Here is a 26,109-nt window from a genome sequence, read left to right on the forward strand (position 1 = left end):
CCTTCAAAAGGAGCCTGAAGACCCACCTCTTCCGACAAGCCTACAACCTGCAGTAACCACCGCTCCACCATACCGCTGCACAACCAGCTCTACCCTCACCTACTGCATCCTCACCCACCCCTTGTAGACTGTGAGCCCTCGCGGGCAGAGTCCTCTCTCCTCCTCTACCAGTCGCTGTTACATTGTGTTCAAGATTATTGTAATTGTTTTTGTTATGTATACCTCTTTTTCACATGTAAAGCGCCATGGAATAAATGGCGCTATAATAATAATAATAATGCTGTTTATTCTGTTTCTTCTTTGAAATTGCAACATGGAAGTTGAAAAACCATGCTTTATTGTTGTATTACTTTGGACCACTAAATAAAAAATCCTGAGGATATAACTTTGGTACATTTCCATTTATTTCTGAAGATATTGTACAGTCTATGGAAAAAATGAAGGGGTGTCAACAATGGTGACCAGCACTGTATGCTGTAGTAAAAGCCTAGATGTAAGAGCCTAATGTGGTGTGCACCAGAAGTCAAGCAGACCTCTGGAAAATGTAGCCGTTCATGTTTTATTTCCTGTGTACTATTTATAGAGGTTTACAGCAGGATGTTACCCTATTAATAAAATTATTAAAATGAGTATTTGACTCACATTTAATATTATTATCTTTTTATTCAAGGGAATCTGTCACCAAATGTCACTGGCAGCTTTTTGTATACAATGGTGTGGTTGAGGTTATACAGACCTCATGAATATGGGGGACTACATGGAGCAGGTTTACTAGTCCTCTAGTGATAATTTCCTATTAATAAAACTGTGATTTTATCAAAATCACAGCAAGCAGCCCAGTATGTTACAGATCGCTGGAACTCATGTCTCTGTCTCTACATCATGCTGCTTTCAGATTAGTTGGCAGAAACCTGCTGACAGATTCCCTTTAAGTGAAATGTGCCTTAGTAGTTTACATGATGGCATCTATTGGAAGAAAGACAAGGTTAATAGAAAAATAATAATTTTACATGAAAATGAAAACTAGGTCTATGTGTAGCCAATGCCACCTTACACACATTACAATTCTACATCATTTTATATTTTATTTATCTTATGTAATGGTAAGTTAATAACCACAACAGTCACAGAGCACCAGCAACAACATTAATTACTCAGATTTTAGTAAAACAATATTTGCTGCACATGGGAATGATGGCAGTAATGTACTGAATGGTAGAACCACTACTTACTCAGATTTCACACTTCTTTGTTAGGTGACACGGAGCTGAATTGCACTGTCAACAAGGATAAATTCTTAACTTGTTTTTGGAATGAGCAGTCGGACAACTATTCATTATATTACTGGTAAGTAAAATAAATGATTTTCCCCAAAAAATCTGTTCAGTTCTTTTCTTTGCTACATCTGTTTCTGAGAAACCTTGGTACCAACTAAAAAAAAGTTTTCGTTCTTTAAAGGGATTGTACAATATACTGTATTTTATTTATTTGTCCCTAAGCTATGCTTGAGTAATGTAGGAAGAATTGTAATATACAGTACAGACCAAAAGTTTGGACACACCTTCACATTTAAATATTTTTCTGTATTTTCATGACTATGAAAATTGTACATTCACACTGAAGGCATCAAAACTATGAATTAACACATGTGGAATTATATACTTAACAAAAAAGTGTGAAACAACTGAAAATATGTCTTATATTCTAGGTTCTTCAAAGTAGCCACCTTTTGCTTTGATGACTGCTTTGCACACTCTTGGCATTCTCTTGATGAGCTTCAAGAGGTAGTCACTGGAAATGGTCTTCCAACAATCTTGAAGGAGTTCCCAGAGATGCTTAGCACTTGTTGGCCCTTTTGCCTTCACTCTGCGGTCCAGCTCACCCCAAACCATCTCGATTGGGTTCAGGTCTGGTGACTGTGGAGGCCACGTCATCTGGCGTAGCACCCCATCACTCTCCCTCTTGGTCAAATAGCCCTTACACAGCCTGGAGGTGTGTTTGGGGTCATTGTCCTGTTGAAAAATAAATGATGGTCCATCTAAACGCAAACCGGATGGAATAGCATGACCCTGCAAGATGCTGTAGTAGCCATGCTGGTTCAGTATGCCTTCAATTTTGAATAAATCCCCAACAGTGTCACCAGGAAAGCACCCCCACACCATCACACCTCCTCCTCCATGCTTCAGGTGGGAACCAGGCATGTAGAGTCCATCCGTTCACCTTTTCTGCGTCGCACAAACACACAGTGGTTGGAACCAAAGATCTCAACTTTGGACTCATCAGACCAAAGCACAGATTTCCACTGGTCTAATGTCCATTCCTTGTGTTCTTTAGCCCAAACAAGTCTCTTCTGCTTGTTGCCTGTCCTAGCAGCTATTTTACCATGAAGGCCTGCTGCACAAAGTCTCCTCTTAACAGTTGTTGTAGAGATGTGTCTGCTGCTAGAACCCTGTGTGGCATTGACCTGGTCTCTAATCTGAGCTGCTGTTAACCTGCGATTTCTGAGGCTGGTGACTCGGTTAAACTTATCCTCAGAAGCAGAGGTGACTCTTGGTCTTCCTTTTCTGGGGCCGGTCCTCATGTGAGCCAGTTTCTTTGTAGCGCTTGATGGTTTTTGCAACTGCACTTGGGGACACTTTCAAAGTTTGCCCAATTTTTCGGACTGACTGACCTTCATTTCTTAAAGTAATGATGGCCACTCGTTTTTCTTTACTTAGCTGCTTTTTTCTTGCCATAATAGAAATTCTAACAGTCTATTCAGTAGGACTATCAGCTGTGTATCCACCTGACTTCTGCACAACACAACTGATGGTCCCAACCCCATTTATAAGGCAAGAAATCCCACTTATTAAACCTGACAGGGCACACCTGTGAAGTGAAAACCATTTCCGTTGACTACCTCTTGAAGCTCATCAAGAGAATGCCAAGAGTGTGCAAAGCAGTCATCAAAGCAAAAGGTGGCTACTTTGAAGAACCTAGAATATAAGACATATTTTCAGTTGTTTCACACTTTTTTGTTAAATATATAATTCCACATGTCTTAATTCATAGTTTTGATGCCTTCAGTGTGAATGTACAATTTTCATAGTCATGAAAATACAGAAAAATCTTTAAATGAGAAGGTGTGTCCAAACTTTTGGTCTGTACTGTACATATATTAAAAATTCTGGCCCTGTCTAATATGGTGGTCATTTGTGTCACCCTGGTGACGTTCCGCCTACATGGTTTTCAGCCCCAACCACACTGTCTAATATGCTAAACATCTCTGCTGAAATTGGTTTATGGGCAGTGCTGAAGTCGCTGGACTGCTCATGTGCAATCCCTGATTCCACTCCTGCACTCTCAGTGGTGCAGATGAAGATGGATAATGTATGCGCAATCCCCACTGTTATCTTAATTGTCTATATACTTTGTCTCAGGTCCTGTTGTGAGGATCGCACCTTAATGTGGAAAGTGCGCAATCTTCACTCCTTCTCCTGCTGTATGACTCGCCGGGGGGATATGGGGGACTCGGTACCTGGGCCCTTACCTTTTTTGTAGGATGTCACAGCAGTCGGCTTCCGGGCCCGTCCTCTGGGGTCACTCTTTAAAAGGGGGTTTTTGTTAACAGTTTGTCTCGTGACGCCACCTGTGGATTTATATAGTGTGACCCAAGAGAATGTAAAAAAATAAAAAATAAACCTATACTTACCTTCCGATGGCCCCCGAGACTTGCTGCGCTCCTGTGCTGGCTGCCGGCAGATTGCGGTACGCTATACTGAAGGACCTGCAGTCACATGACTGTGACGTCACCGCAGGTTCTTCAGTCCTGCTCGATCTGCAGGCAAGCACAGGGAAGGAGTCCGGGGGCCGTCGGAAGGTGAATATAATCTTTATTTTTTATTTTATTCTTTTTTTATACAGTTTTTAATGGTACCTGGGTGTGGAGGAGAGTCTCCTGTCCTCCACACCCGGGTACCATCCGCAAATTAGAGCGTGCCAATTACGCAAGTACAGATGCAGTCTTGCGGAATTGGTGCGTTCTAATGCAAGTCAATGGCGGCGAAAACACAACACTTCCGCAAAATAATTGGTAGTGCTGCGTTTTTTTCCGCAATGATAATCCGCAGCGGAAATTTCCGCAGCATGTGCACAGCACATGCGGATTATCATTGGGGGACATGGCAGGCCTTCTACCATGCGTTTTTTAAGCGTTTCGCTTAAAAAACGCATCGTGGGCACACAGCCTAACAGAGTAAAAAAAAAAGCATTTTCAATAGAGTATATTTCTGGTAGATCTTAGTACCTTATAATAGGTCTTGAGTTTTCCAGTGTTTTTGATGGCACAGCTTTAGCATTGAGTTGTACCACTGAAGTCAAAGGAACTCCTTTAGGATCAGCATGTTTTTCCCTTTAGGACAATGCGGTTTCTCATCCTTGCATCCCAAGAGCCATTGCTTTTTTTCCATTGACATTGCTCTTGAAGGCTTGTTTTTTGTGTGCTGCATTGGATTTTTCAGTGGCACCATTTTAGGGTACATATAACTTATTGATCAACTTTTGGTAACTGTTTATGAGAAGAAAGGAGGGGGCAGGAGGCAAGCAAAGCTGGAAGGAGGCCCCACATGACCGGGATGGGCCAGGAGGTGGGCTAGGATTACTTTGAATAAAGTGGGGCTCGGGATTGGGAAGAATGCTCGGGTGGGCCGGCTTAAGGAGGCTAGAGGGGGGGATATATAAAAGAGGGAGGTGGGAACTTGCCCTATCTTCAGGAAGGCACGTAAAGAAGACACCTATCTCATGGATCCATTAGATGCCCTCTTTTATCAGCTGCGGGATGCAGCGCAGTCCAGGAGTGATGGGTGGCTGCAGTCCTAGCTGTTGGATCTGCTGGGGACTGCCAGAGATGACAGTGCGCTGGTCGGGTCTGGTAGAAGAGCCAGGAGGACGCGGCCCCCGGAGAGACTGTCCCCAGAGTGGAACACGTGCGCCAGGCGCAGGCTGCGGAGCCCCTCCAGGGACCAGGCGGTAAGTGAGCGCGGCGGTGAGGTTCCCTGCCGCCGGGCTTGCATCGGCGGGAATCTGCCCAGCCGGTCTGGTGGCGCTGTAGTAACGCTCGCGCCGGAAGTCCAGGCCGCACCGGAAGTGTGGCCTACATCGCGCACCAGATCTCGCGGTGGGCCTGCACAGGAAGCTGGGCCTTTCCAGCGAGCGCGGTGCACGCTAGATGTACGGGCCGCACCGGAAGTGTGGCCTACATCAGGCCCTCAAGACATAGGCAGGCCCGCACAGAAAGCTGGGCCTGCACACCGGGCGCCGCTCGCTCCGGATTTGCGGGCCGCACCAATAGTGCGGCCTATATTGCGGTCACGTGCCGGATCCGGGACCACACAGGATATTGGGCCTTCTCAGCAGGCACGGCCTGTGGCTGGGACACTAGGCGCATCATTAGGGCCGCCTGCTGGGAGTCGCAGGCATATTGAACAAACAGCACAGAGGGCAGTGACAGATAAGAGTCGGCGCAGAGGATCCAGTTCTGCGGCAGGTAAACCTGGTGATGCTTCTGTCGAGGTGCCTGCTAGTCGCAACAGCCATGACGTGGTGAGAGGACTGTCGGCAGGCAGACGGCAGGTTTTCATGGACCCGCAGCCTAGTCGTGGTATCCGGAGCGTGGCGTGTGGGGCGGCGGGCAGCAACAGGGAGCTGCCTGGCTTCACGGACCAGGCTGGACCGTCTGGGTCTTCCAATCGGGCCAGGTCTACAAGGAGCGGTGCAGCGAGGCGATCAGTAGTTCGTGGTGACGAGGGCGCTGCAAGATCTGTTCGGATCCCCCCTGGTGACGAGGAGGCCAGGGGCGCGGGCCTGGAACAGCATCAGGAGTCGGAGGAATCTGATTTTGGTGAAGACGGTGTGGGTGAAACTGATCGGCGGGAGTCGGGACTTACGGCTGGCGGGGACACAGCACCTGCGCAGCTCGGTGAGTATGCTTCAATATCTGGTCTGTTATCGGGTAGTTTAATGTCTTTAGGAATGGAGGGTAGTCAATTGAGCGGGCCTAGCGGGAGCAACGTTACCGGGGTATAAGGGACAGTCATACCTGGGCTTAGAGATGTTTTACCTGGTTTGTCCGAGGATTTGGCAAGGTTGGATGGTTGGTCAGCGTTTGGGGCAGGAGTTTCTCCCGCAGGGGCTTGGTTTCCCGTGCAGTCGGTCATGCCACTGGTCGGTGGGGAGGTGAACATGGCTGTGGCGGGGGTGGATAGTGCATCCTCGGGTGTGTCTGTGTCCGTGCAGACAGAGAAAGAGAAAGGTGAGGCCGTTAAGCTTGATGATCGTGCAAAAGGGGAGGTTTACGTGTGCTTTGAGGGTCCGTTCGGGGCAAACTTGAAGAAGAAAGTGAAAGAAAAAATTTGGAAGGATGAATATGTGGCACCCAAGGGGTCTGGTTACCACAGTAATAGAAATATTACGTCTGAGAGCAAGTGGGAGGTTTCCTGGTCAGGAGCCCTTAAACATGCAACACCTCCTGTCCCAGACCAGATAGGGGAGGAACCTGCCCTATATAAACTGGATCTGGGGCGGGGTTAGTTCAGTTAGAGCCTGGAGTGAAGTTCCAGACGCAGGGAAAGCAACAGCTAGGAGCTCTGTAGGAGCAGGAGCTGAATGCCAGGGACTGGAAGCAGATATTGCTCGTCCTGGCTGAAGACACTATGACCGGACACAGGAGTCCGAGGCTGTGAGGACTTATTTATCCAGCAGCAGAAACTAATCGGCAGGGGATTTCAGGTCCTCTGGCCATAGGAAGCCCGGAGGCTCAGTCACACACAAGGGACCGGTACCGCCATCGAGGAGCGGAAGCTACCAGAGGGTCCAAGTCACCAGCCATACGGGTGAGCACCACACGGTATACTCAGGGACGTGGGCTACTTCCACTCGCTTACAGCAAGGTAGCCAGGAAGAGTGCAGATAGACAGGGAAGCCTACAACTCCACCTGGCCAGGGGAACTCCTGTTTGTTCACAGACTGACCAGGCCCCTTATGGTAGCCAGTACTCCCTGGAGGGTCTGCCTTATCATCATCAGTAAAGACCCTGAACTGCACTGCAAAGACTCTGAGTCGTTCCTGCTTCACCCGTGCACCATCACTCCCATCATCCACACTCACTGCCCTGAGGCTATACTCCTCTCATGGGGAGTTGTCCCATCCTCTGCTGCGCACACCACACCAGCCTCAGCGGTCTGCCTCGCAGCGGCGGTACACCCTGACCGCAATCCACGGGTGGCGTAGTCGGACATTAAATCATAAAAACCCTATAAAAGACGGCCACTGGTCTGACCACCCTGAGCCACGGACCGGGTCACCGCCACGGAGACTACAACCTCCAGAGACCCGGTTCCGGGTAACCCACACACGTGCACACACGGCCCAGGGGGCGCGTCAAATGCGTGGAAATTTTTTCACTTCTCCCTCTGGAGAAGTTTAATTTGGATAAGGGGAAGAAGGATGATAGTAAAAAAGAAGAGGAGGAGAAGTGGAGGTGGAGACATTTCGCTCAGACATTTGTGAACTGGCTGCAAGCCTTTGCGATACTGGCTAGTGTTATTGGGGAAAAGGCACCAGAAAATTGCTCGGGCCTTTTTTGTTATCAGGACTCTATTGGGGAGGCACATCGTATTTATGGTGGGCACACGTGGTTTAGATACGATGATCAGTTTCAGCAGAGGAAGGCGGTTCGGCCTGAGATTAGGTGGGACCAAAAGGATATATGGCTGTAGCTAAAGGTTATGGCTCCAGCCAGGTATGGGCAGTTCTTTCACGGGAGCGGCAGCAGTGGGGCACAAGCGGTTGGTCATAGAGGGAGCAATCAGGGGGTACAAGGTTCTAAAGAAAAGACAGGAACATGCTGGCAATTTAATGACTGCCAGTGTAAGTACGGGAGCAGTTTCAAATTCAAGCATGTGTGCTCCCATTGCAGCGGTGGCTCACACGGGGCATCAAAATGCTTTAAAAAAGGGAAAGGGAAGTCTTCAGTAGGTTCCAGTCAAGGGGGTGACTCCAGTGAGACCTCACGCGATGGCCCCCTTTCTAAATAGGTACCCAGATAGGTTGAAGGCCGCTGTTATTTTTGAAGGTTTTTTGGAAGGTTTTAGGATTTCGCCACCCAGTCATAGTGTTCCTTTTTCTGTTAAAAATTTGAGGTCGCCGTCTCTTTACTCGGGAGTGGTTAGCAAGAAGTTGAGGAAGGAGGTCGAACTGGGAAGGATGGCTGGTCCTTTTCAGAGTTTACGCGGGATGACGTAGTTATTTCTCCGTTGGGGGTGGTACCTAAGAAGGAACCCAACAAGATTTGGTTGATCCAACATTTATCTTATCCAAAAGGGCTTTTGGTTAATGACGGTATTGCGCAGGAGTTATGTTCAGTGGAGTATACGTCATTTGATGCGGAAGTGCAATGGGTCAGGAGATACTGGCCTGGGTCGTGTTTAGCTAAGAATGATATTGAGTCGGCTTTTTGGTTGCTGCCTGTGCACCCAGAGAGTATCATGTAGTTAGGTTGTTTTTGGAATGGCGAGTATTACGTGGATCGATGTTTGCGGATGGGTTGCGCAATTTCCTGTTCTTTGTTTGAGACTTTTAGCACCTTTTTGGAATGGGTGGTAAAAGAAGTGGCTTCGGTACAGTCGGTAATTCATTACTGGGATGATTTTTTGTTTATCAGCCCTCCGCAGTCCCTTGTATGTAGGAATTTGTTGGCAACTATGGTATGGATAGCAGAGCAGTTTGGGGTTCCTTTAGCGAACAAGACGGAAGGTCCCTGCACGGTTATAAGTTTTTTAGGGATTTTAATTGATTCGTTTAGGATGGAATGTCGCTTGCCAGAGGATAAACTGAGTCTCCTGGGGCAAAAGGAGGCCAGAGTTGAAAGGTTGCACAAGTTGACTTTAAAAGAGTTGCAGTCACTTTTAGGTAGACTGAATTTTGCGTGCAGAATTATGCCTATGGGCAGGATTTTTTGCCGTAGATTGTCACAGGCAACAGCTGAGGTGAGGGCCCCCCACCATTTCATCCGGTTAAACTAGGAACTGAAGGAAGATTCGAGAGTTTGGAAGTCATTTTTGGAGAATTATAATGGTAGGTCTTTAATTCAGCATGAGTTTCTCAGCAGTTTTGACTGTGATATTTATACAGACGCTGCTGGTGGCATGGGGTACGGGGCCTATTGTAAGGGGCGGTGGAGCATTGGTGAATGGCCTAAGTCATGGATAGAGAAGGGCTTTACGAAGAACCTAGCTCTGTTAGAATTATTTCCTATTATTATAGCAGTTTCAATTTGGGGGGAGAGTTTTACAAATAGGAGAGTGCGTTTCCATTGTGACAATATGGGAGTGGTGTCAGTAATTAATAGTCTGTCAGCATCATCTCCTCCGGTTATTAAGTTGGTGAGGGAGTCGGTTCTTCGTTGTCTTGAGTTGAATGCCTGGATTACCGCGGTCCATGTTCCAGGTGTGCAGAATTCTATTGCAGATTCCTTGTCTTGTTTGCAGTGGGATCGGCTTTGGGCATTGGCGCCGGAGGCAGTGGACGTGGGACAGGAATGCCCTTCGTATCTGTGGCAGCTGGTTATGGACGAGCAGGTCAGTTGATACGGGAGTCCATTACCACGCAGACTTGGTCGTCATATGAAGGAGCATGGCGAGTATGGCTTAGCTGGTTGTCGCAATGGGGCCCGATGGAGCGTGATGACGATAGAATGTTTGCAGTGTTGTCTTTGGTCGGTAGGGCAGAGGATATTGGTTGGTCAGTGTCTAGGTTTAGTAAATTCGTTGCAGGGTTGGCTTTTGGTTTCAAGTTGCAAGGCGTTACCGATGTGACAAAATCCTTTTTGGTTAGGCAGGCAATAAGGGGTCTTAGGAGGGGTCTTAGGACTTTGGATAAGCGTAGACCACTGTCCTTCAGTATGTTGGAATGGTTAGGCCTAGCCCTGGATAGTATTTGTCGTTCCAGTTTCGAAGGAATACTGTTTCGGCTAGCATTTTCGTTGGCATTTTTTGGGGCCCTGAGAGTAGAAAAGTTAGTGTCTCCTAGTAAAAACAAAGTCGGAGGTTTGTTGGCTAAAGATGTGAGATGTTGGGAAGGGGGCATTGAATTTTGGATCAGGCGTGCGAAGACTGATCAATTGGGCAGAGGTAGGCGTGTGGCTTTGGGTTCAGTGAATGGGTCTTTGATGTGCCCAAGAAAGTGTTTAGCGGATTTTTGGCAAGTATGGTCAGGTAGAGTTGGTCCGCTGTTATGTCATGAAAGTGGTGAGTTTTTATCGGGCTTTCAATTTATAGCGGTTTTCAAAAAAGGAATTCAGGAATTGGGACTTAGCTCCAATAACGCTCCCCTCATATTTATTTGTTTTATAACACTGTTAAATATTTTTATGTTGTTTGTTAATAAAATGGTCGCTGTGACCAAAATTATCCAAATTAAAGTAGCAGTAGCAAAATTAAAGAGCAATTTTGTTATTGTTATTTTATGATGCTCACTGTATTTGTTTTCTAAAATCACTTTTTGAAAAACGTACCAGATCCTGATAGCCATGACTTTTTCTTTTTTTTTCTTTTTTTTTGCAGCTCTATATGAGGGCTGGTTTCTTTGCTTGGCGATGTGTAATTTTTATATGTACAATTTTAGGACACATACAACTTTTTACAAAGTCCTGTGAACAGGAACAGCAATTCTAGTAGTGTGTTTCTTTTTTCATTGTGTCCATGGTTTCCTAACCATTTTAAACTGTGTTTTTTTTCATTTATTTCTTTATTTTTTTTTCTTGATATGCTAATAATATTAAAGACAAAATTAAAAATCCCTCCACAGCCATCATGCCCCTTTCTGTGCATGAGTACCTAGCTCCTGTTTACAAATCCCACGTACAGGGGCTGTGCAAGACACAAATAAGGACTGTTGTCCTCAGGCAATAAGGCAACTGTGTAGGCAAAATACATTTATTGGGTATCATTGTATACAGGTGATATATGGATTATTTTGTGGCATAAATATGTTTGCTTAAACTAAATATATTAAATTACAATTTTTTATTTTTTTTACTTTTACCCATTTTTTATTTTATCCTATATGAGATGAGGCCTCATTTAAATGTATAAGTTGGTATGTGTGTGACTCGCCCCCTGGGCCGTGGGGCACTCGGATCCGGGCAATAGGGAACGATGGGAGTAGTGGCAACCCGGTTCCGTGGCTCAGGGTGGTCAGGCCAGTGGTAGTCCGTTATGTGCTATTGATTATGTCCGACTACGCCACCCGTGGATTGCGGTTGTTAGGAACCGCCGCTGCAGGGCAGACCGCTGGGGCTGATAATGTATGCAGCTGGGATGATGTGACTCCCCACGGGAAGAGTGCGGCCCCAGGGCAGTGTAGTGGATGGTGGGAGTGATGGTGGTGAGAGTCCCAGTACCGGTAGTGCCGGAGGAGCGAAAAAGCACACAGACAACGTACTGCAGTCCAGGGTCTTTACTCACGGTTAATATCCAAGTCACTTCTGCAGGGAATGACTGCCCAAGCCGTGCTGCGTCCACCAGGTGAGGGGCTCGGTCAACTCCCAGGCAGTTCAGGAGCATGGCACAGGACCCCCTTTAATCCTTTCTCTGGCCTGCCTCACCAGTGACCCACTTTTGTCCAGCTGCCGCGGACTTGTGCGGGTAAACGTGGGCCCCGTCCTCCGCTGTCCTATATGGTGCCTTCCTAGCAGGTTTGATGAGGTGTCGCACCAATAAATGATCACGACGACCGGTCTTTGGCTGAGGGTAGTTTCTCCTCCACCAACTTGGGATCCGGTACCCTTAATCTGCCTGACCCTTCACCCTGGATTCTCGTGAGTTCTTAGGGTCCCTTCCACCGTCTTGTTCCTGAGCCCTTCTGTTTCTCTCTCTCTTCTCCTTCTTTCCTGTTCTGTCTTCTCCTCCTTCCCTTGGCCTCTTCTCCAGGCCCACTTCTCCTTCTCCTCTCAGGCTCCGGCCTCTTCTCTAGGCCTGCCTCTGGAGCAGCACTCAGCCTGAGCTGCTGCTCCCTGTCAGCTCTCCTCTCCTCACAGACTGAACACTGTTCTAAGATGGTGCCCACCTTTTATACCTCCCTCTGACCATGAGCCCAGGTGACCAGCAACCAATGAGCTCCTATCTACGCTCAGGAACCAACCCCTATCTGCCCCTACAGCACTGGGTGTTCCACCCCCCTCCCCACTCCAGGCAGGGACATAGTCGGTCGTGCCTGCACTTCTGTCTAGTGGGAGCACCGTTGAACTGTCCCTCGGAAATGGGGTGTGTGTGCTGTATGCAGCTAACTGAGCCCTGGTCCATACTCCATCCTTACCCGGGAGTGGAATATCACACCTCTGGACTGAGGTGCAATACCCCTGTAGCAATCGAGCCCTCGGGGCGCTACATGTGCAAATAGGAGCATGTTCACATTATCTATTACACAGACACATGTCAAAGGAGGAAAAACTATCCTCTATGCCAACTGCACCACTCAGCCAAGTTACCAGCGCAGTTTTTTTATTTTTATTAAAAAGCATAAACATTTATATCCATATTTCATGTAATAGACACCTCCTACCTGTAAATACAATTTAGATACAATTGAGCATTTATCTATATCGTCTAAAGGAATAACCACCTTTGTTGCCCACAGCAATCAATGAAAGCGTAGCTTTATTTTTTAAAACAACCTCTGGCAAAAATAAAAGCTGCACTGTGATTGGATGTTGTGCACAACAACAAAGACAGCTTTTTTAGCAGCCCCATCTCTCCTCTTGTACGCTCTTCCCTGGTGGCGACTAGCAAATCACAGAGCAGCTGGACGATTAGTTAGTTATATGTTCATTGGTTTGCAGGGAGACTTGAGAAGAAGAAGGTGGTTGTGGGAAATGTAGTTTACAGTGGTCACATGGGCAGCACTGAAGGACCGCCCACTTCATGCTGAGCAGAGACACAATTATGGAGGAGCTGGAGTCACAAAACATGAAGCATATAAGAAATTAGCAAATGAGTTTTTAAAGGATTTTGTTGGGTTACTTTTAGAGAGATTATAAGACTACAACTCACGATGAGAGCAGTGTGATGCTAGTCACTACTCACAGACAAGGCGTGAGGCTGGGTAGTCAAGAGGTCCGAGTTCAAAAGCCAGGAGAGTACGTCATAGACAGAAGAGTGAGACAAAGGCGTAGGCAGGTAACAATCCAAGGTCAGAATTCCAAGAGGGTAGCAGATCACGACAAAGGGGCTAGACGAAAGGATGGTCAAGACAAATCCAAGGTTGAGCAGCGAAGATCAGAATGCAAGACTAGGAGCACAGAGCAAGTACACACCTCTTGAGCAAAGCTACAATTGGCAGCAATCTAAGGCAGAGAGCCGGGTAAATAGCCAGATAATTACTCTGACCTGGAGACACATGAAGCCCTGGCACACCCTGGTCCTGATTGGATGGCTAAACTGTGACTCACATCACTGACAGCTCAGCACGCCGCAGCATCTGATTGGACCGCTGAGCTGTCAATCACCATACTGAAAGCTCAGCACGCCCCTGTTCTAGATTGGATGGCAGAACTGTTACTCATTGCGTCCAGACACAATGATATGAGGAATCATGATAAGAAGAAAATAGGGTGGCTGACACCCATCTGTTCCAAGTTCTCATGCCTTAAAGAACTTCTAGTTTTGACTGCCAACTCCAGAGCTTTTCCAAACTGTATTTTTCTGTTGTTCCACCTGCGTATATCAGGTTCCTTCATTGGCCACCTAAGTGGAATGAGGAATTTTGCTTTTGATGAACATCAGAACAACCATCTTATGGTAATTTCACTACAGGGTGGGCCATTTATGTGGATACACCTACTCTTGCTGAATGAAGCTAGGACAGCCACTGATCTTTCTTCATTAGTAACAGTTTTCTTGCATCCACATTTTGGCAAATCCAACAATGAACCTGTTTCACAAAATTTGGCAAGCAGCTTGCTAACTGTAGCATGGGAGATGGGTGATCTTGTAGGGTGTCTTGCATTGAAATTTGCTGCAATGACCCGGGCACTGCGTTCACCAGACATTAACACAATTTCTATCCGCTCCTCACGTGTTAACCTCTGCGACATGTCAATGGCTGTAAACAAAGAGAAACTTGTAAATAACTCATGAAAGAATAAAGTTATGTTAAAACCAAGCACACCATTGTTTTCCTTATGAAATTCTCAATAAGTTTGATGTGTCACATGACCCTCTTCCCATTGAAAAAAATAAAGTTGAATCCAAAATGGCCAACTTCAAAATGGCCGACATGGTCACCACCCAGCTAGAAAAGTTTTCCCCCTCCCATATACTAATGTGCCGCAAACAGGAAGTTGATATCATCAAACATTCCCATTTTATTTAGGTGTATCCATATAAATGGCCCATCCTGTATACAGAGGTTACAAAGCTTCAATTATGCATTAGTGCAGATGTCTTAAAGTACGTACCATAAGCCTCATATCTAAACGCAATAGTCAACATGAGATGTTTGGGAACAAGTGATGTTGATTTGTGATTTAATACACAGATGATTTTATGTATTATTGTAGAACTGGCTCATGGACACTGGAATTGAGAGTTGTCCAAGATTAGGATACGAGACCTTTCAATAAAAGTTCTTCTAGATTTAGTAGTAAAAGAAAAATAAGAATATTGTTTTCAATTGTTTTGTATCATCTATTTAGGTTCAGTGACAAGGAATCCTCTGCTGCTCCCTGTCCACAATACCTGGTTGCCAACCATCACATTATTGGATGTCAGATTTTACTAGATGATACATTCATATCCTTCACAGTAAAGCTGAATACTACCAGCCAGAGACTTCCAACTATAAGAAGGTTTGACAAGTTACAAGACTGGGGTAATAAATATATGTATACAATACGTATTAGACCTTATTAGTAAAATAACATATCAGCCTACATTTAATGTATTATTTAATTATTTTTTAAACTTTACAGTAAGGACGGATCCCCCGTCAAATCTTCATGTAGTGAATACTAGCAGTTTGGAGTTGTATCTGACATGGGAACAATCCTTGGGCTCTTTTGCAGCACGCTGTATGACTTATCAAGTGCAGCATCGGAACATGGCCAGTGACCAGTGGACGGTAAAAGGAACTTTACACATAAAATCCTAAAACTTTATTTTGTCTCCTACTATGTATCTTTTTTTTCCTGATAGTCAGAGGCATACATAGAAGTCATGGGACACCATAGCAAAACTTGTATTTGTGCCCCTGTACAACCCCCCAAAATATACAGTTAGGTCCATATATATTTGGACAGAGACAACATTTTTCTAATTTTGGTTCTAGACATTACCACAATGAATTTTAAACAAAACAATTCAGATGCAGTTGAAGTTCAGACTTACAGCTTTCATTTGAGGGTATCCACATTAAAATTGGATGAAGGGTTTAGGAGTTTCAGCTCCTTAACATGTGCCACCCTGTTTTTAAAGGGACCAAAAGTAATTGGACAGATTAAATAATTAATGTTCATTTCTAATACTTGGTTGAAAACCCTTTGTTGGCAATGACTGCCTGAAGTCTTGAACTCATGGACATCACCAGATGCTGTGTTTCCTCCTTTTTGATTCTCTGCCAGGCCTTCACTGCGGTGGTTTTCAGTTGCTGTTTGTTTGTGGGCCTTTCTGTCTGAAGATTAGTCTTCAACAAGTGACATGCATGCTCAATTGGGTTGAGATCAGGTTACTGACTTGGCCATTCAAGAATATTCCACTTCTTTGCTTTAATAAACTCCTGGGTAGCTTTGGCTTTATGTTTTGGGTCATTGTCCATCTGTAGTATGAAACGACGACCAATCAGTTTGGCTGCATTTGGCTGGATCTGAGCACACAGTACGGCTCTGAATACATCAGAATTCATTCGGCTGCTTCTGTCCTGTGTCACATCACCAATAAACACTAGTGACCCAGTGCCACTGGCAGCCATGCATGCCCAAACCATCACACTGCCTCCGCCGTGTTTTACAGATGATGTGCTATGCTTTGGATCATGAGCTGTACCACACCTTTGCCATAATTTTCTCTTTCCATCATTCTGGTAGAGGTTGATCTTGGTTTCATCTGTCCAAAGAATGTTCTTCCAGAACTGTGCTGGCTTTTTTAGATGTTTTTTAGCAAAGTCCAGTCTAGCCTTTTTATTCTTGATGCTTATGAGTGGCTTGCAGTGAACCCTCTTGTATTTACTTTCATGCAGTCTTCTCTTTATGGTAGATTTGGATATTGATACGCCTACCTCCTGGAGAGTGTTGTTCACTTGGTTGGCTGTTGTGAAGGGGTTTCTCTTCACCATGGAGATTATTCTGCGATCATCCACCACTGTTGTCTTCTGTGGGCGCCCAGCTCTTTTTGCATTGATGAGTTCACCAGTGCTTTCTTTCTTTCTCAGGATGTACCAAACTGTAGATTTTGCCACTCCTAATATTGTAGCAATTTCTCGGATGTTTTACTTCTGTTTTTGCAGCTTAAGGATGGCTTGTTTCACCTGCATGGAGAGCTCCTTTGACCGCATTTTTACTTCACAGCAAAACCTTCCAAATGCAAGCACCACACCTCAAATCAACTCCAGGCCTTTTATCTGCTTAATTGAGAATGACATAATGAAGGGATTGCCCACACCTGTCCAAGAAATAGCCTTGGAGTCAATTGTCCAATTACTTTGTGGCACATGTTAAGGCGCTGAAACTCCTAAACCCTTCATCCAATTTTAATGTCGATACTCTCAAATGAAAGCTGAAAGTCTGAACTTCAACTGCATCTGAATTGTTTTGCTTAAAATTCATTGTGGTAATGTCTAGAACCAAAATTAGAAAAATGTTGTCTCTGTCCAAATATATATGGACCTAACTGTATATATATTCTGCAAAGTATTCAGGGTTATATCTCCCAACTTTTATAAATAGGCAAAGGAACATGAATTGTGGCATGTACACAGTAATTATGCCCCTTTTGAAGTCCCTAAGCCCCTTAGTGTTCTCACCTATGATTCCCCTTTCATGGTCATTATAGAATATGATGTTCTCAAAAATGCCCCTACTCACACACACAGGGTATGATATCCGCGCAGTGAGTCCTCCACAATTTTACTCATCACATGCACAGTATGATGCCCAAACAGTGTCCACAACACAGTAAAATACCCCCACAGCATGATGCCCCTAAAGTGCCTACCCTCACAGTATAATGTCCTCATAGTTAGCTTACACACAGTATCATGCTCCCAGCTCAGTATGATGGCTCTCGCTCAGAATGATGGCCCTGACTCATTAAGATACTCCTACAGTCTTCCATACAGCATCACCTCCTCCAGAGCACCACAAACAGTATGATGGCCCCTCACTCAGTATGATGCCACCACTCAGTATGATAGCCCCCACAGTCCCTCACACTGTATGATATCTCCACAAGTAGTGACATTAAAAGAAAGAAAAACACTACTCACCTAGCCACATTCCCCCAACACGCTGCTGGGGTCTGTGCAGTTTGAGTACTCTGCACAGCTGGCGTGATTTAGTGTGCGGAGTCTCAGATGCACCAGCGCAGGATGAATATTGGATCAGGAAGTCGTTGGCTCCCTGATTCATTGTTCTATTCAATGGTATCCGTATCCTGAAAATTCAGAAAATGTGACAGGCATGATCTTGTGCTATGAACGGTACACCCCTGCTGATACTTATGGATTTCTTCATTCTTGTTCCATTAGGTTGTTTGATGCACCAGCATTGAGTACATTTAAATCCATTTGTTTCTGATTGAGAGGAAAGATATGTAGAATATTGTGTAGAAAGTATTGGACATACAAAATACAGTGGTGGCCAAAAGTATTGGCACCCCTGCAATTCTGTCAGAGAATACTCAGTTTCTTCCTGAAAATGATTGCAATCACAAATTCTTTGGTCTTATTATCTTCATTTAATTTGCTTGCAAGGAAAAAACACAAAAGAGAATGAAGCAAAAATCAAATCATTGATCATTTCACACAAAGCTCCAAAAATGGGCCAGACAAAAGTATTGGCACCCTCAGCCTAATACTTGGTTGCACAACCTTTAGCCAAAATAACTGCGAACAACCGCTTCCGGTAACCATCAATGAGCTTCTTACAATGCTCTGCTGGAATTGTAGACCATTCTTCTTTGGCAAACTGCTCCAGGTCCCTGATATTTGAAGGGTGCCTTCTCCAAACTGCCATTTTGAGATCTCTCCACAGGTGTTCTATGGGATTCAGGTCTGGACTCATTGCTGGCCACCTTAGAAGTCTCCAGTGCTTTCTCTCAAACCATTTTATAGTGCTTTTGGAAGTGTGTTTTGGGTCATTGTCCTGCTGGAAGACCCATGACCTCTGAGGGAGACCCAGCTTTCTCACACTGGGACCTACATTATGCTGCAAAATTTGTTGGTAGTCTTCAGACTTCATAATGCCATGCACACGGTCAAGCAGTCCAGTGCCAGAGGTTGCAAAGCAACCCCAAAACATCAGGGAACCTCCGACATGTTTGACTGTAGGGACCGTGTTCTTTTCCTTGAATGCCTCTTTTTTTTTCCTGTACACTCTATGTTGATGCTTTTTCCCAAAAAGCTCTACTTTTGTCTCATCTGACCAGAGAACATTCTTCCAAAACGTTTTAGGCTTTCTCAGGTAAGTTTTGGCAAACTCCAGCCTGGCTTTTTTATGTCTTGGGGTAAGAAGTGGGGTCTTCCTGGGTATCCTACCATACAGTCCCTTTTCATTCAGATGCCGATGGATAGTACGGGTTGACACTGTTGTACCCTCGGACTGCAGGGCAGCTTGAACTTGTTTGGATGTTAGTCGAGGTTCTTTATCCACCATCCGCACAATCTTGCATTGAAATCTCTTGTCAATTTTTCTTTTCCGTCCACATCTAGGGAGGTTAGCCACAGTGCCATTGGCTTTAAACTTCTTGATGACACTGCGCACGGAAGACACAGGAACATTCAGGTCTTTGGAGATGGACTTGTAGCCTTGAAATTGCTCATGCTTCCTCACAATTTGGTTTCTCAAGTCCTCAGACAGTTCTTTGGTCTTCTTTCTTTTCTCCTTGCTCAATGTGGTATACACAAGGACACAGCACAGAGGTTGAGTCAACTTTAATCCATGTTAACTGGCTGCAAGTGTGATTTAGTTATTGCCAACACCTGTTAGGTGCCACAGGTCAGTTACAGGTGCTGTTAATTACACGAATTAGAGAAGCATCACATGATTTTTCAAACAGTGCCAATACTTTTGTCCACCCCCTTTTTTAGGTTTGCTGTGTAATTGTATCCAATTTGGCTTTAGGACAATTCTTTTTGTGTTTTTTCATTGAAGACAAATTAAATGAAGATAATAATACCAAAGAATTTGTGATTGCAATCATTTTCAGGAAGAAACTGAGTATTATCTGACAGAATTGCAGGGGTGCCAATACTTTTGGCCACCACTGTATATTTCATGTTTTAGTGCACAACTGGACAGAGCATATGTAAAGTATATGATTATAAGTCCTTTTATTTGGAACTAACTATATGGTTCTGTGTGTTAAATTATAATGATGTTTGCCTTGTCCACTTACACATACATAACATGCATTAATTTTGATTAACAAGACGTGTTGTTCAATTTCTGTTAGAAACAACTACAATTTTATTTTAAAGGTGAAGGACGCCACTTCCCTTTCATTTACCTTGCCAAGTTATGACCCCAGACAAACATATACATTCCGTGTAAGAAGCCAAATAAATATACATTGCGGCAACTCCAAATTTTGGAGTGACTGGAGTCAAGCAGTTACCTGGGGAAGGAACGTCACAGTTACTAGTAAGTGAAGGTGGAGATAACGTTAAGTATTTCTATTTTTATATTACCTATTAACTATATTTTATACACTGCTCAAAAAAATAAAGGGATCTGAATGAATGAAATATTCTCATTGAATACTTTGTTCTGTGCAAAGTTGAATGTGCTGACAACAAAATCACACAAAAATCATCAGTGGAAATCAAATTTATTAACCAATGGAGGCCTGGATTTGGAGTCGCCCCCAAAATTAAAGTGGAAAAACACACTACAGGCTGATCCAACTTTGATGTAATGTCCTTAAAACAAGTCAAAATGAGGCTCAGTATTGTGTGTGACCTCCACGTGCCTGTATGACCTCCCTACAACGCCTGGGCATGCTCCTGATGAGGTTGCGGATGGTCTCCTGTGGGATCTCCTCCCAGACCTGGACTAAAGCATCCGCCAACTCCTAGACAGTCTGTGGTGCAAGTGACGTTGGTGGATGGAGCGAGACATGGTGTCCCAGATGTGCTCAATCGGATTCAGGTCTGGGGAATAGGGGGGCCAGTCCATAGCTTCAATGCCTTCATCTTGCAGGAACTGCTGACACACTCCAGCCACAAGAGGTCTGGCATTGTCCTGCATTAGGAGGAACCCAGGGCCAACCGCACCAGCATATGGTCTCACAAGGGGTCTGAGGATCTCATCTCGGTACCTAATGGCAGTCAGGCTAACTCTGGCGAGCACATCGAGGGCTGTGCGGTCCTCCAAAGAAATGCCACCCCACACCATTACTGACCCACTGCCAAACCGGTCATGCTGAATGATGTTGCAGGCAGCAGATTGCTCTCCACGCCATCTCCAGACTCTGTCATGTCTGTCACATGTGCTCAGTGTGAACTTGCTTTCATCTGTGAAGAGCACAGGGCGCCAGTGGCGACTTTGCCAATCCTGGTGTTCTGTGGCAAATGCCAAGTTTCCTGCACAGTGTTGGGCTGTGAGCACAACCCCATCTGTGGACGTCGGGCCCTCATACCACCCTCATGGAGTCGGTTTCTAACCGTTTGTGCAGACACATGCACATTTGTGGCCTGCTGGAGGTCATTTTGCAGGGCTCTGGCAGTGCTCCTCCTGTTCTTCCTTGCACAAAGGCAGAGGTAGTGGTCCTGCTGCTGGGTTGTTGCCCTCCTACGGCCCCCTCCACGTCTTCTGGTGTACTGGCCTATCTCCTGGTAGCGCTTCCAGCCTCTGGACACTACGCTGACAGACTCAGCAAACCTTCTTAAGATAGATCGCATTGATGTGCCATCCTGGAGGAGATCCCACAGGAGACCATCCGCAACCTCATCAGGAGCAGGCCCAGGCGTTGTAGGGAGGTCATACAGGCACGTGGAGGTCACACACAATACTGAGCCTCATTTTGACTTGTTTTAAGGACATTACATCAAAGTTGGATCAGCCTGTAGTGTGTTTTCCACTTTAATTTTGGGGGTGGCTCCAAATCCAGGCCTCCATTGGTTAATACATTTGATTTCCATTGATGATTTTTGTGTGATTTTGTTGTCAGCACATTCAACTTTGTACAGAACAAAGTATTCAATGAGAATATTTCATTCATTCAGATCTAGGATGTGTTATTTGAGTGTTGCCTTGATTTTTTTGAGCAGTGTATATATTCCTCCATCTTGCTCTGTAGGGTTCTCTATAGTGATAGTCAACCTATTACATGTACAGTACAGACCAAAAGTTTGGACACACCTTCTCATTTAAAGATTTTTCTGTATTTTCATGACTATGAAAATTGTACATTCACACTGAAGGCATCAAAACTATGAATTAACACATGTGGAATTATATACTTAACAAAAACGTGTGAAACAACTGAAAATATGTCTTATATTCTAGGTTCTTTAAAGTAGCCACCTTTTGCTTTGATGACTGCTTTGCACACTCTTGGCATTCTCTTGATGAGCTTCAAGAGGTAGTCACCAGAAATGGTTTTCTCTTCACAGGTGTGCCCTGTCAGGTTTAATAAGTGGGATTTCTTGCCTTATAAATGGGGTTGGGACCATTAGTTGTGTAGTGCAGAAGTCAGGTGGATGCACAGCTGATAGCCCTACTGAATAGACTGTTAGAATTTTTATTATGGCAAGAAAAAAGCAGCTAAGTAAAGAAAAATGAGTGGCCATCATTACTTTAAGAAATGAAGGTCAGTCAGTCCGAAAAATTGGGCAAACTTTAAAAGTGTCCCCAAGTGCAGTTGCAAAAACCATCAAGCGCTACAAAGAAACTGGCTCACATGAGGACCGCCGCAGGAAAGGAAGACCAAGAGTCACCTCTGTTTCTGAGGATAAGTTTATCCGAGTCACCAGCCTCAGAAATCGCAGGTTAACTGCAGCTCAGATTAGAGACCAGGTCAATGCCACACAGAGTTCTAGCAGCAGACACATCTCTACAACAACTGTTAAGAGGAGACTTTGTTCAGCAGGCCTTCATGGTAAAATAGCTGCTAGGAAACCACTGCTAAGGACAGGCAACAAGCAGAAGAGACTTGTTTGGGCTAAAGAACACAAGGAATGGACATTAGACCAGTGGAAATCTGTGCTTTGGTCTGATGAGTCCAAATTTGAGATCTTTGGTTCCAACCACCGTGTCTTTGTGCGACACAGAAAAGGTGAACGGATGGACTCTACATGCCTGGTTCCCACCGTGAAGCATGGAGGAGGAGGTGTGATGGTGTGGGGGTGCTTTTCTGGTGACACTGTTGGGGATTTATTCAAAATTGAAGGCATACTGAAACAGCATGGCTACCACAGCATCTTGCAGCGGCATGCCATTCCATCCGGTTTGCGTTTAGTTGGACCATCATTTATTTTTCAACAGGACAATGACCCCAAACACACCTCCAGGCTGTATAAGGGCTATTTGACCAAGGAGAGTGATGGGGTGCTACGCCAGATGACCTGGCCTCCACAGTCACCAGACCTGAACCCAATCAAGATGGTTTGGGGTGAGCTGGACCGCAGAATGAAGGCAAAAGGGCCAACAAGTGCTAAGCATCTCTGAGAACTCCTTCAAGATTGTTGGAAGACCATTTCCGGTGACTACCTCTTGAAGCTCATCAAGAGAATGCCAAGAGTGTGCAAAGCAGTCATCAAAGCAAAAGGTGGCTACTTTGAAGAACCTAGAATATAAGACATATTTTCAGTTGTTTCACACTTTTTTGTTAAGTATATAATTCCACATGTGTCAATTCATAGTTTTGATGCCTTCAGTGTGAATGTACAATTTTCATAGTCATGAAAATACAGAAAAATCTTTAAATGAGAAGGTGTGTCCAAACTTTTGGTCTGTACTGTACCTATAACCCTACTCCCAGGTTTCAATGGTCTTTTTAGTAGTTTGAAACATTCAAGCAAAGATTTCCCGTTATTATCCTTTTTGTCCTTAGCAGATTGTGGTTTGTATCCCTAGTCGTAGTCACCTGTGTTCCACCCAACAGCACCCCAGTAATCCCATTTTTGTCCCCAGTAATTGTCAGTGACACAGATATATTGGTCAGCGTCCACCCACAAAGCTCTTAATCAGTCACTACTCAATCTCTCATACCCCCTACAAGATACTATCCCACAGTAATCAAATTGGAAAGTTACCACATTCAAGGAAGTGTTGTACCAGAAAACTGGAATATCATTCTCTTTAGTAATAATTGCTTGGGATGCACGTGTTACCTTAACAAAGGCTTCCCCCATGGCTACCGTCATCAGAAAAAGGAACATCAGGGTTGTGGGTGTGAGACCGCCTTCTTGCAATGGGATGCGTGGACCCATGATGTTCGGCCTTCGACCTTCACAGCCATAGGTGATATAAGCAACACTTGGTAGGGCCCTTCAAATCTAGCATCCAGTGTGCCTCGCACGTGATTCTTTATCCAGACAAAATCTCCAGGCTGGATGCTGTGGGTACTTGGTTCAAGATCTGAACTTGGAATAGAAGAGTACACTGTAGCATGTGTTAGTTTTAACTCTTTAGCCAGTCTGACAACAAAATTCACAAGCTTATCATTCCCTGAACTAAGCTGCTGTGGGTAATATCGACCCATTCTAGGTGGCTCCCAAAACAAGATCTCATATGGTGTGAGCCCTGTGGGATGCCTCAGGGTATTTCGGACTGAGTATAGAACAATAGGAAGCACATCCGGCCATCAAAGTGACAATTCTTTACTGGCTTCAAGAATTTTATTTTTCCAAGTGCCATTCATCCTTTCAACTTTGCCGCTACTTTGAGGATGATAAGGAGTATGCAGGCCCAAATCCGCCACAATCATCTCCCAGATTGATTTGGTAACTTCTGCAGTGAAGGCGGGTCCTTGATCACTTTCAATCACTTCTGGAATCCCGAATCTAAAGATAAGTTCTACCAGAAGCCTTTTCACTGTAGTTCTAGCAGTCATGTTGGCCACTGGGTATGCTTCTGTCCAGCCGGAAAACATATCCACCACCACCAGAACATATTCATATCTTCCACTCTTGGGTAATTGCATCTGATCAATTTGGATTCTCTGGAAAGGATACTGTGACTTTGCCAGTTTCTTCTTTGACACATGTTCTGTTCTTCCGGGATTACAAGTGTTACAAATCTCACAGCTCCTAGTATAGTTTTTAACAAAAAGAAAAATGGAGCCTTCAATAGCTTAGAACGATTATTCAAATTTTATTGCATATAATGATTAAAATCAGTAACAAAAAACACCCATATAACATTTATGCACAAAAATGTGATCAACACAGACCTCAAGCTGTGAGTAGCCAGTTGTGCCAATTACAATGTGGTATCATGAATAGTGACTATGCCACAAGGGCATTCCTATACATAGTACATACTGATAGTATCTAATGAGTCCATAAGTTAAACCCTGAGCCAAAGGGAAGGTATAGTACCTAGTACATCTTGGTAGTTATCAATAGGCTCAAGGGAGAATACATATTAAATAATTGGACTCATGAACATACCCAGCAGTTGGAGATGGACGCCAATGGGACCGTCAGCCTGGTGAGAAGATTCCCCACGTCCCCTACGCACATTTCGCTTGTATAAATGACCGCTTTCTCATGGGGGAATATGCACCTATACCTTCCAGGACCTTGTTATACCATGTGATGAGTCACATGGTGTAGCCTCAGCCAATTGGGAAATATGCACCTATACCTTCCAGGACCTTCTTATACCATGTGATGAGTCAATGGGTGATGGTTCTAACGGCGCATGCGCGCCCACTCATCCGAGCTACCGCCCCCCCACAGGCGTCACGCACCGTGCAAATGCGCGGAAGCCGGGACGCGTCACAGGGCTCCCGGTCATGCGCACAGCCCTGTGCGACACCGCAAGGGATCACAGTCCTGGGTTCAATGGTACCGCATGGTCTCAATGAGACTGTTAGTTTTGTGCCTTTCCTGTAAGCATCCTTATCTCCCCTGGTTGTTTTTTTCTGTTCCTTGTTTTTTAATTTATATAATGATATTTTATTATTTTTTATGTGTTATTTGTCATTCATTGTTTATTTCTCTATTCTTACCTGACAGTGATCTTCCTTTTGAAAGCCAATACTGAGTTGCTTTGGGGCCATCACCTTAGGGAAAACTGCTGCTCCTTGTGTTAAGACAATGTATCTACATTAATAGGACGAATCAGCAGGAGAATCCTTTGTGTGAACCTCTAAATTGTTTGTAATATATATATGTATTTGGACATCTATTTGCTGTATTTGTTCTTAGGGGTGGGATTTATGTGGTTGCCCTTGCCTACCTGTGGCATCTGTGATGCGGTGCGCTTGCGCCCACCTCTTGTCCGGCGCTGTGTCCCTTGCGGTGTCGCACAGGGCTGTGCTCATGACCGGGTGTAACATCCCTGGCGGCGTGCAGGCATGGCTTACCACCTCCCACCATGCAAGACCGCCATCTTACCTATCAGTCCAGGCTGCACACTTTGCTCCAGTACCTGCTGTGTGCATGTCTCTTGTCTGATTGCTTAGGGCGGCGGCGCGGTTACTGCCTGATTCTTATAGTTACTGTGTGCACTCTCCTAATGCGTCCCCAGCCTATTGTTGTGAGTCACTGGATACTTAAACCCCCTCCACCCAGTAGGAGGGGCCTGAGCAACACTTTCTTTCAGTGTGTTCTGTGCATCTGAGTTGCCAGGTCCTGTCCTGTATCTTGTCTGTTTCCGCCACCCTGGGGGCTGTATACCCAGGCCTGTTACCTGTA

At 45.0% G+C, this 26,109-nt stretch overlaps 1 protein-coding gene across 1 annotated transcript in view; it reads left to right on the forward strand.

The window, feature by feature from the left end:
• Positions 1 to 26,109, forward strand: part of IL2RG (interleukin 2 receptor subunit gamma) — a 59,580-nt gene that overhangs the window by 8,216 nt on the left and 25,255 nt on the right. The window contains exons 2-5 of the mRNA XM_073637879.1: positions 1,257 to 1,347; positions 14,729 to 14,904; positions 15,005 to 15,153; positions 19,723 to 19,885. Coding sequence (XP_073493980.1) covers positions 1,257 to 1,347; positions 14,729 to 14,904; positions 15,005 to 15,153; positions 19,723 to 19,885 — 579 coding nt within the window. The remainder of the gene's footprint in view (positions 1 to 1,256; positions 1,348 to 14,728; positions 14,905 to 15,004; positions 15,154 to 19,722; positions 19,886 to 26,109) is intronic.

The sequence above is a fragment of the Phyllobates terribilis genome, unplaced genomic scaffold, assembly GCF_046119375.1.
Source record: "Phyllobates terribilis strain yellow unplaced genomic scaffold, ASM4611937v1 Scaffold_7__3_contigs__length_470593459, whole genome shotgun sequence".
In the NCBI taxonomy this organism is placed as follows: Eukaryota; Metazoa; Chordata; class Amphibia; order Anura; family Dendrobatidae; genus Phyllobates; species Phyllobates terribilis.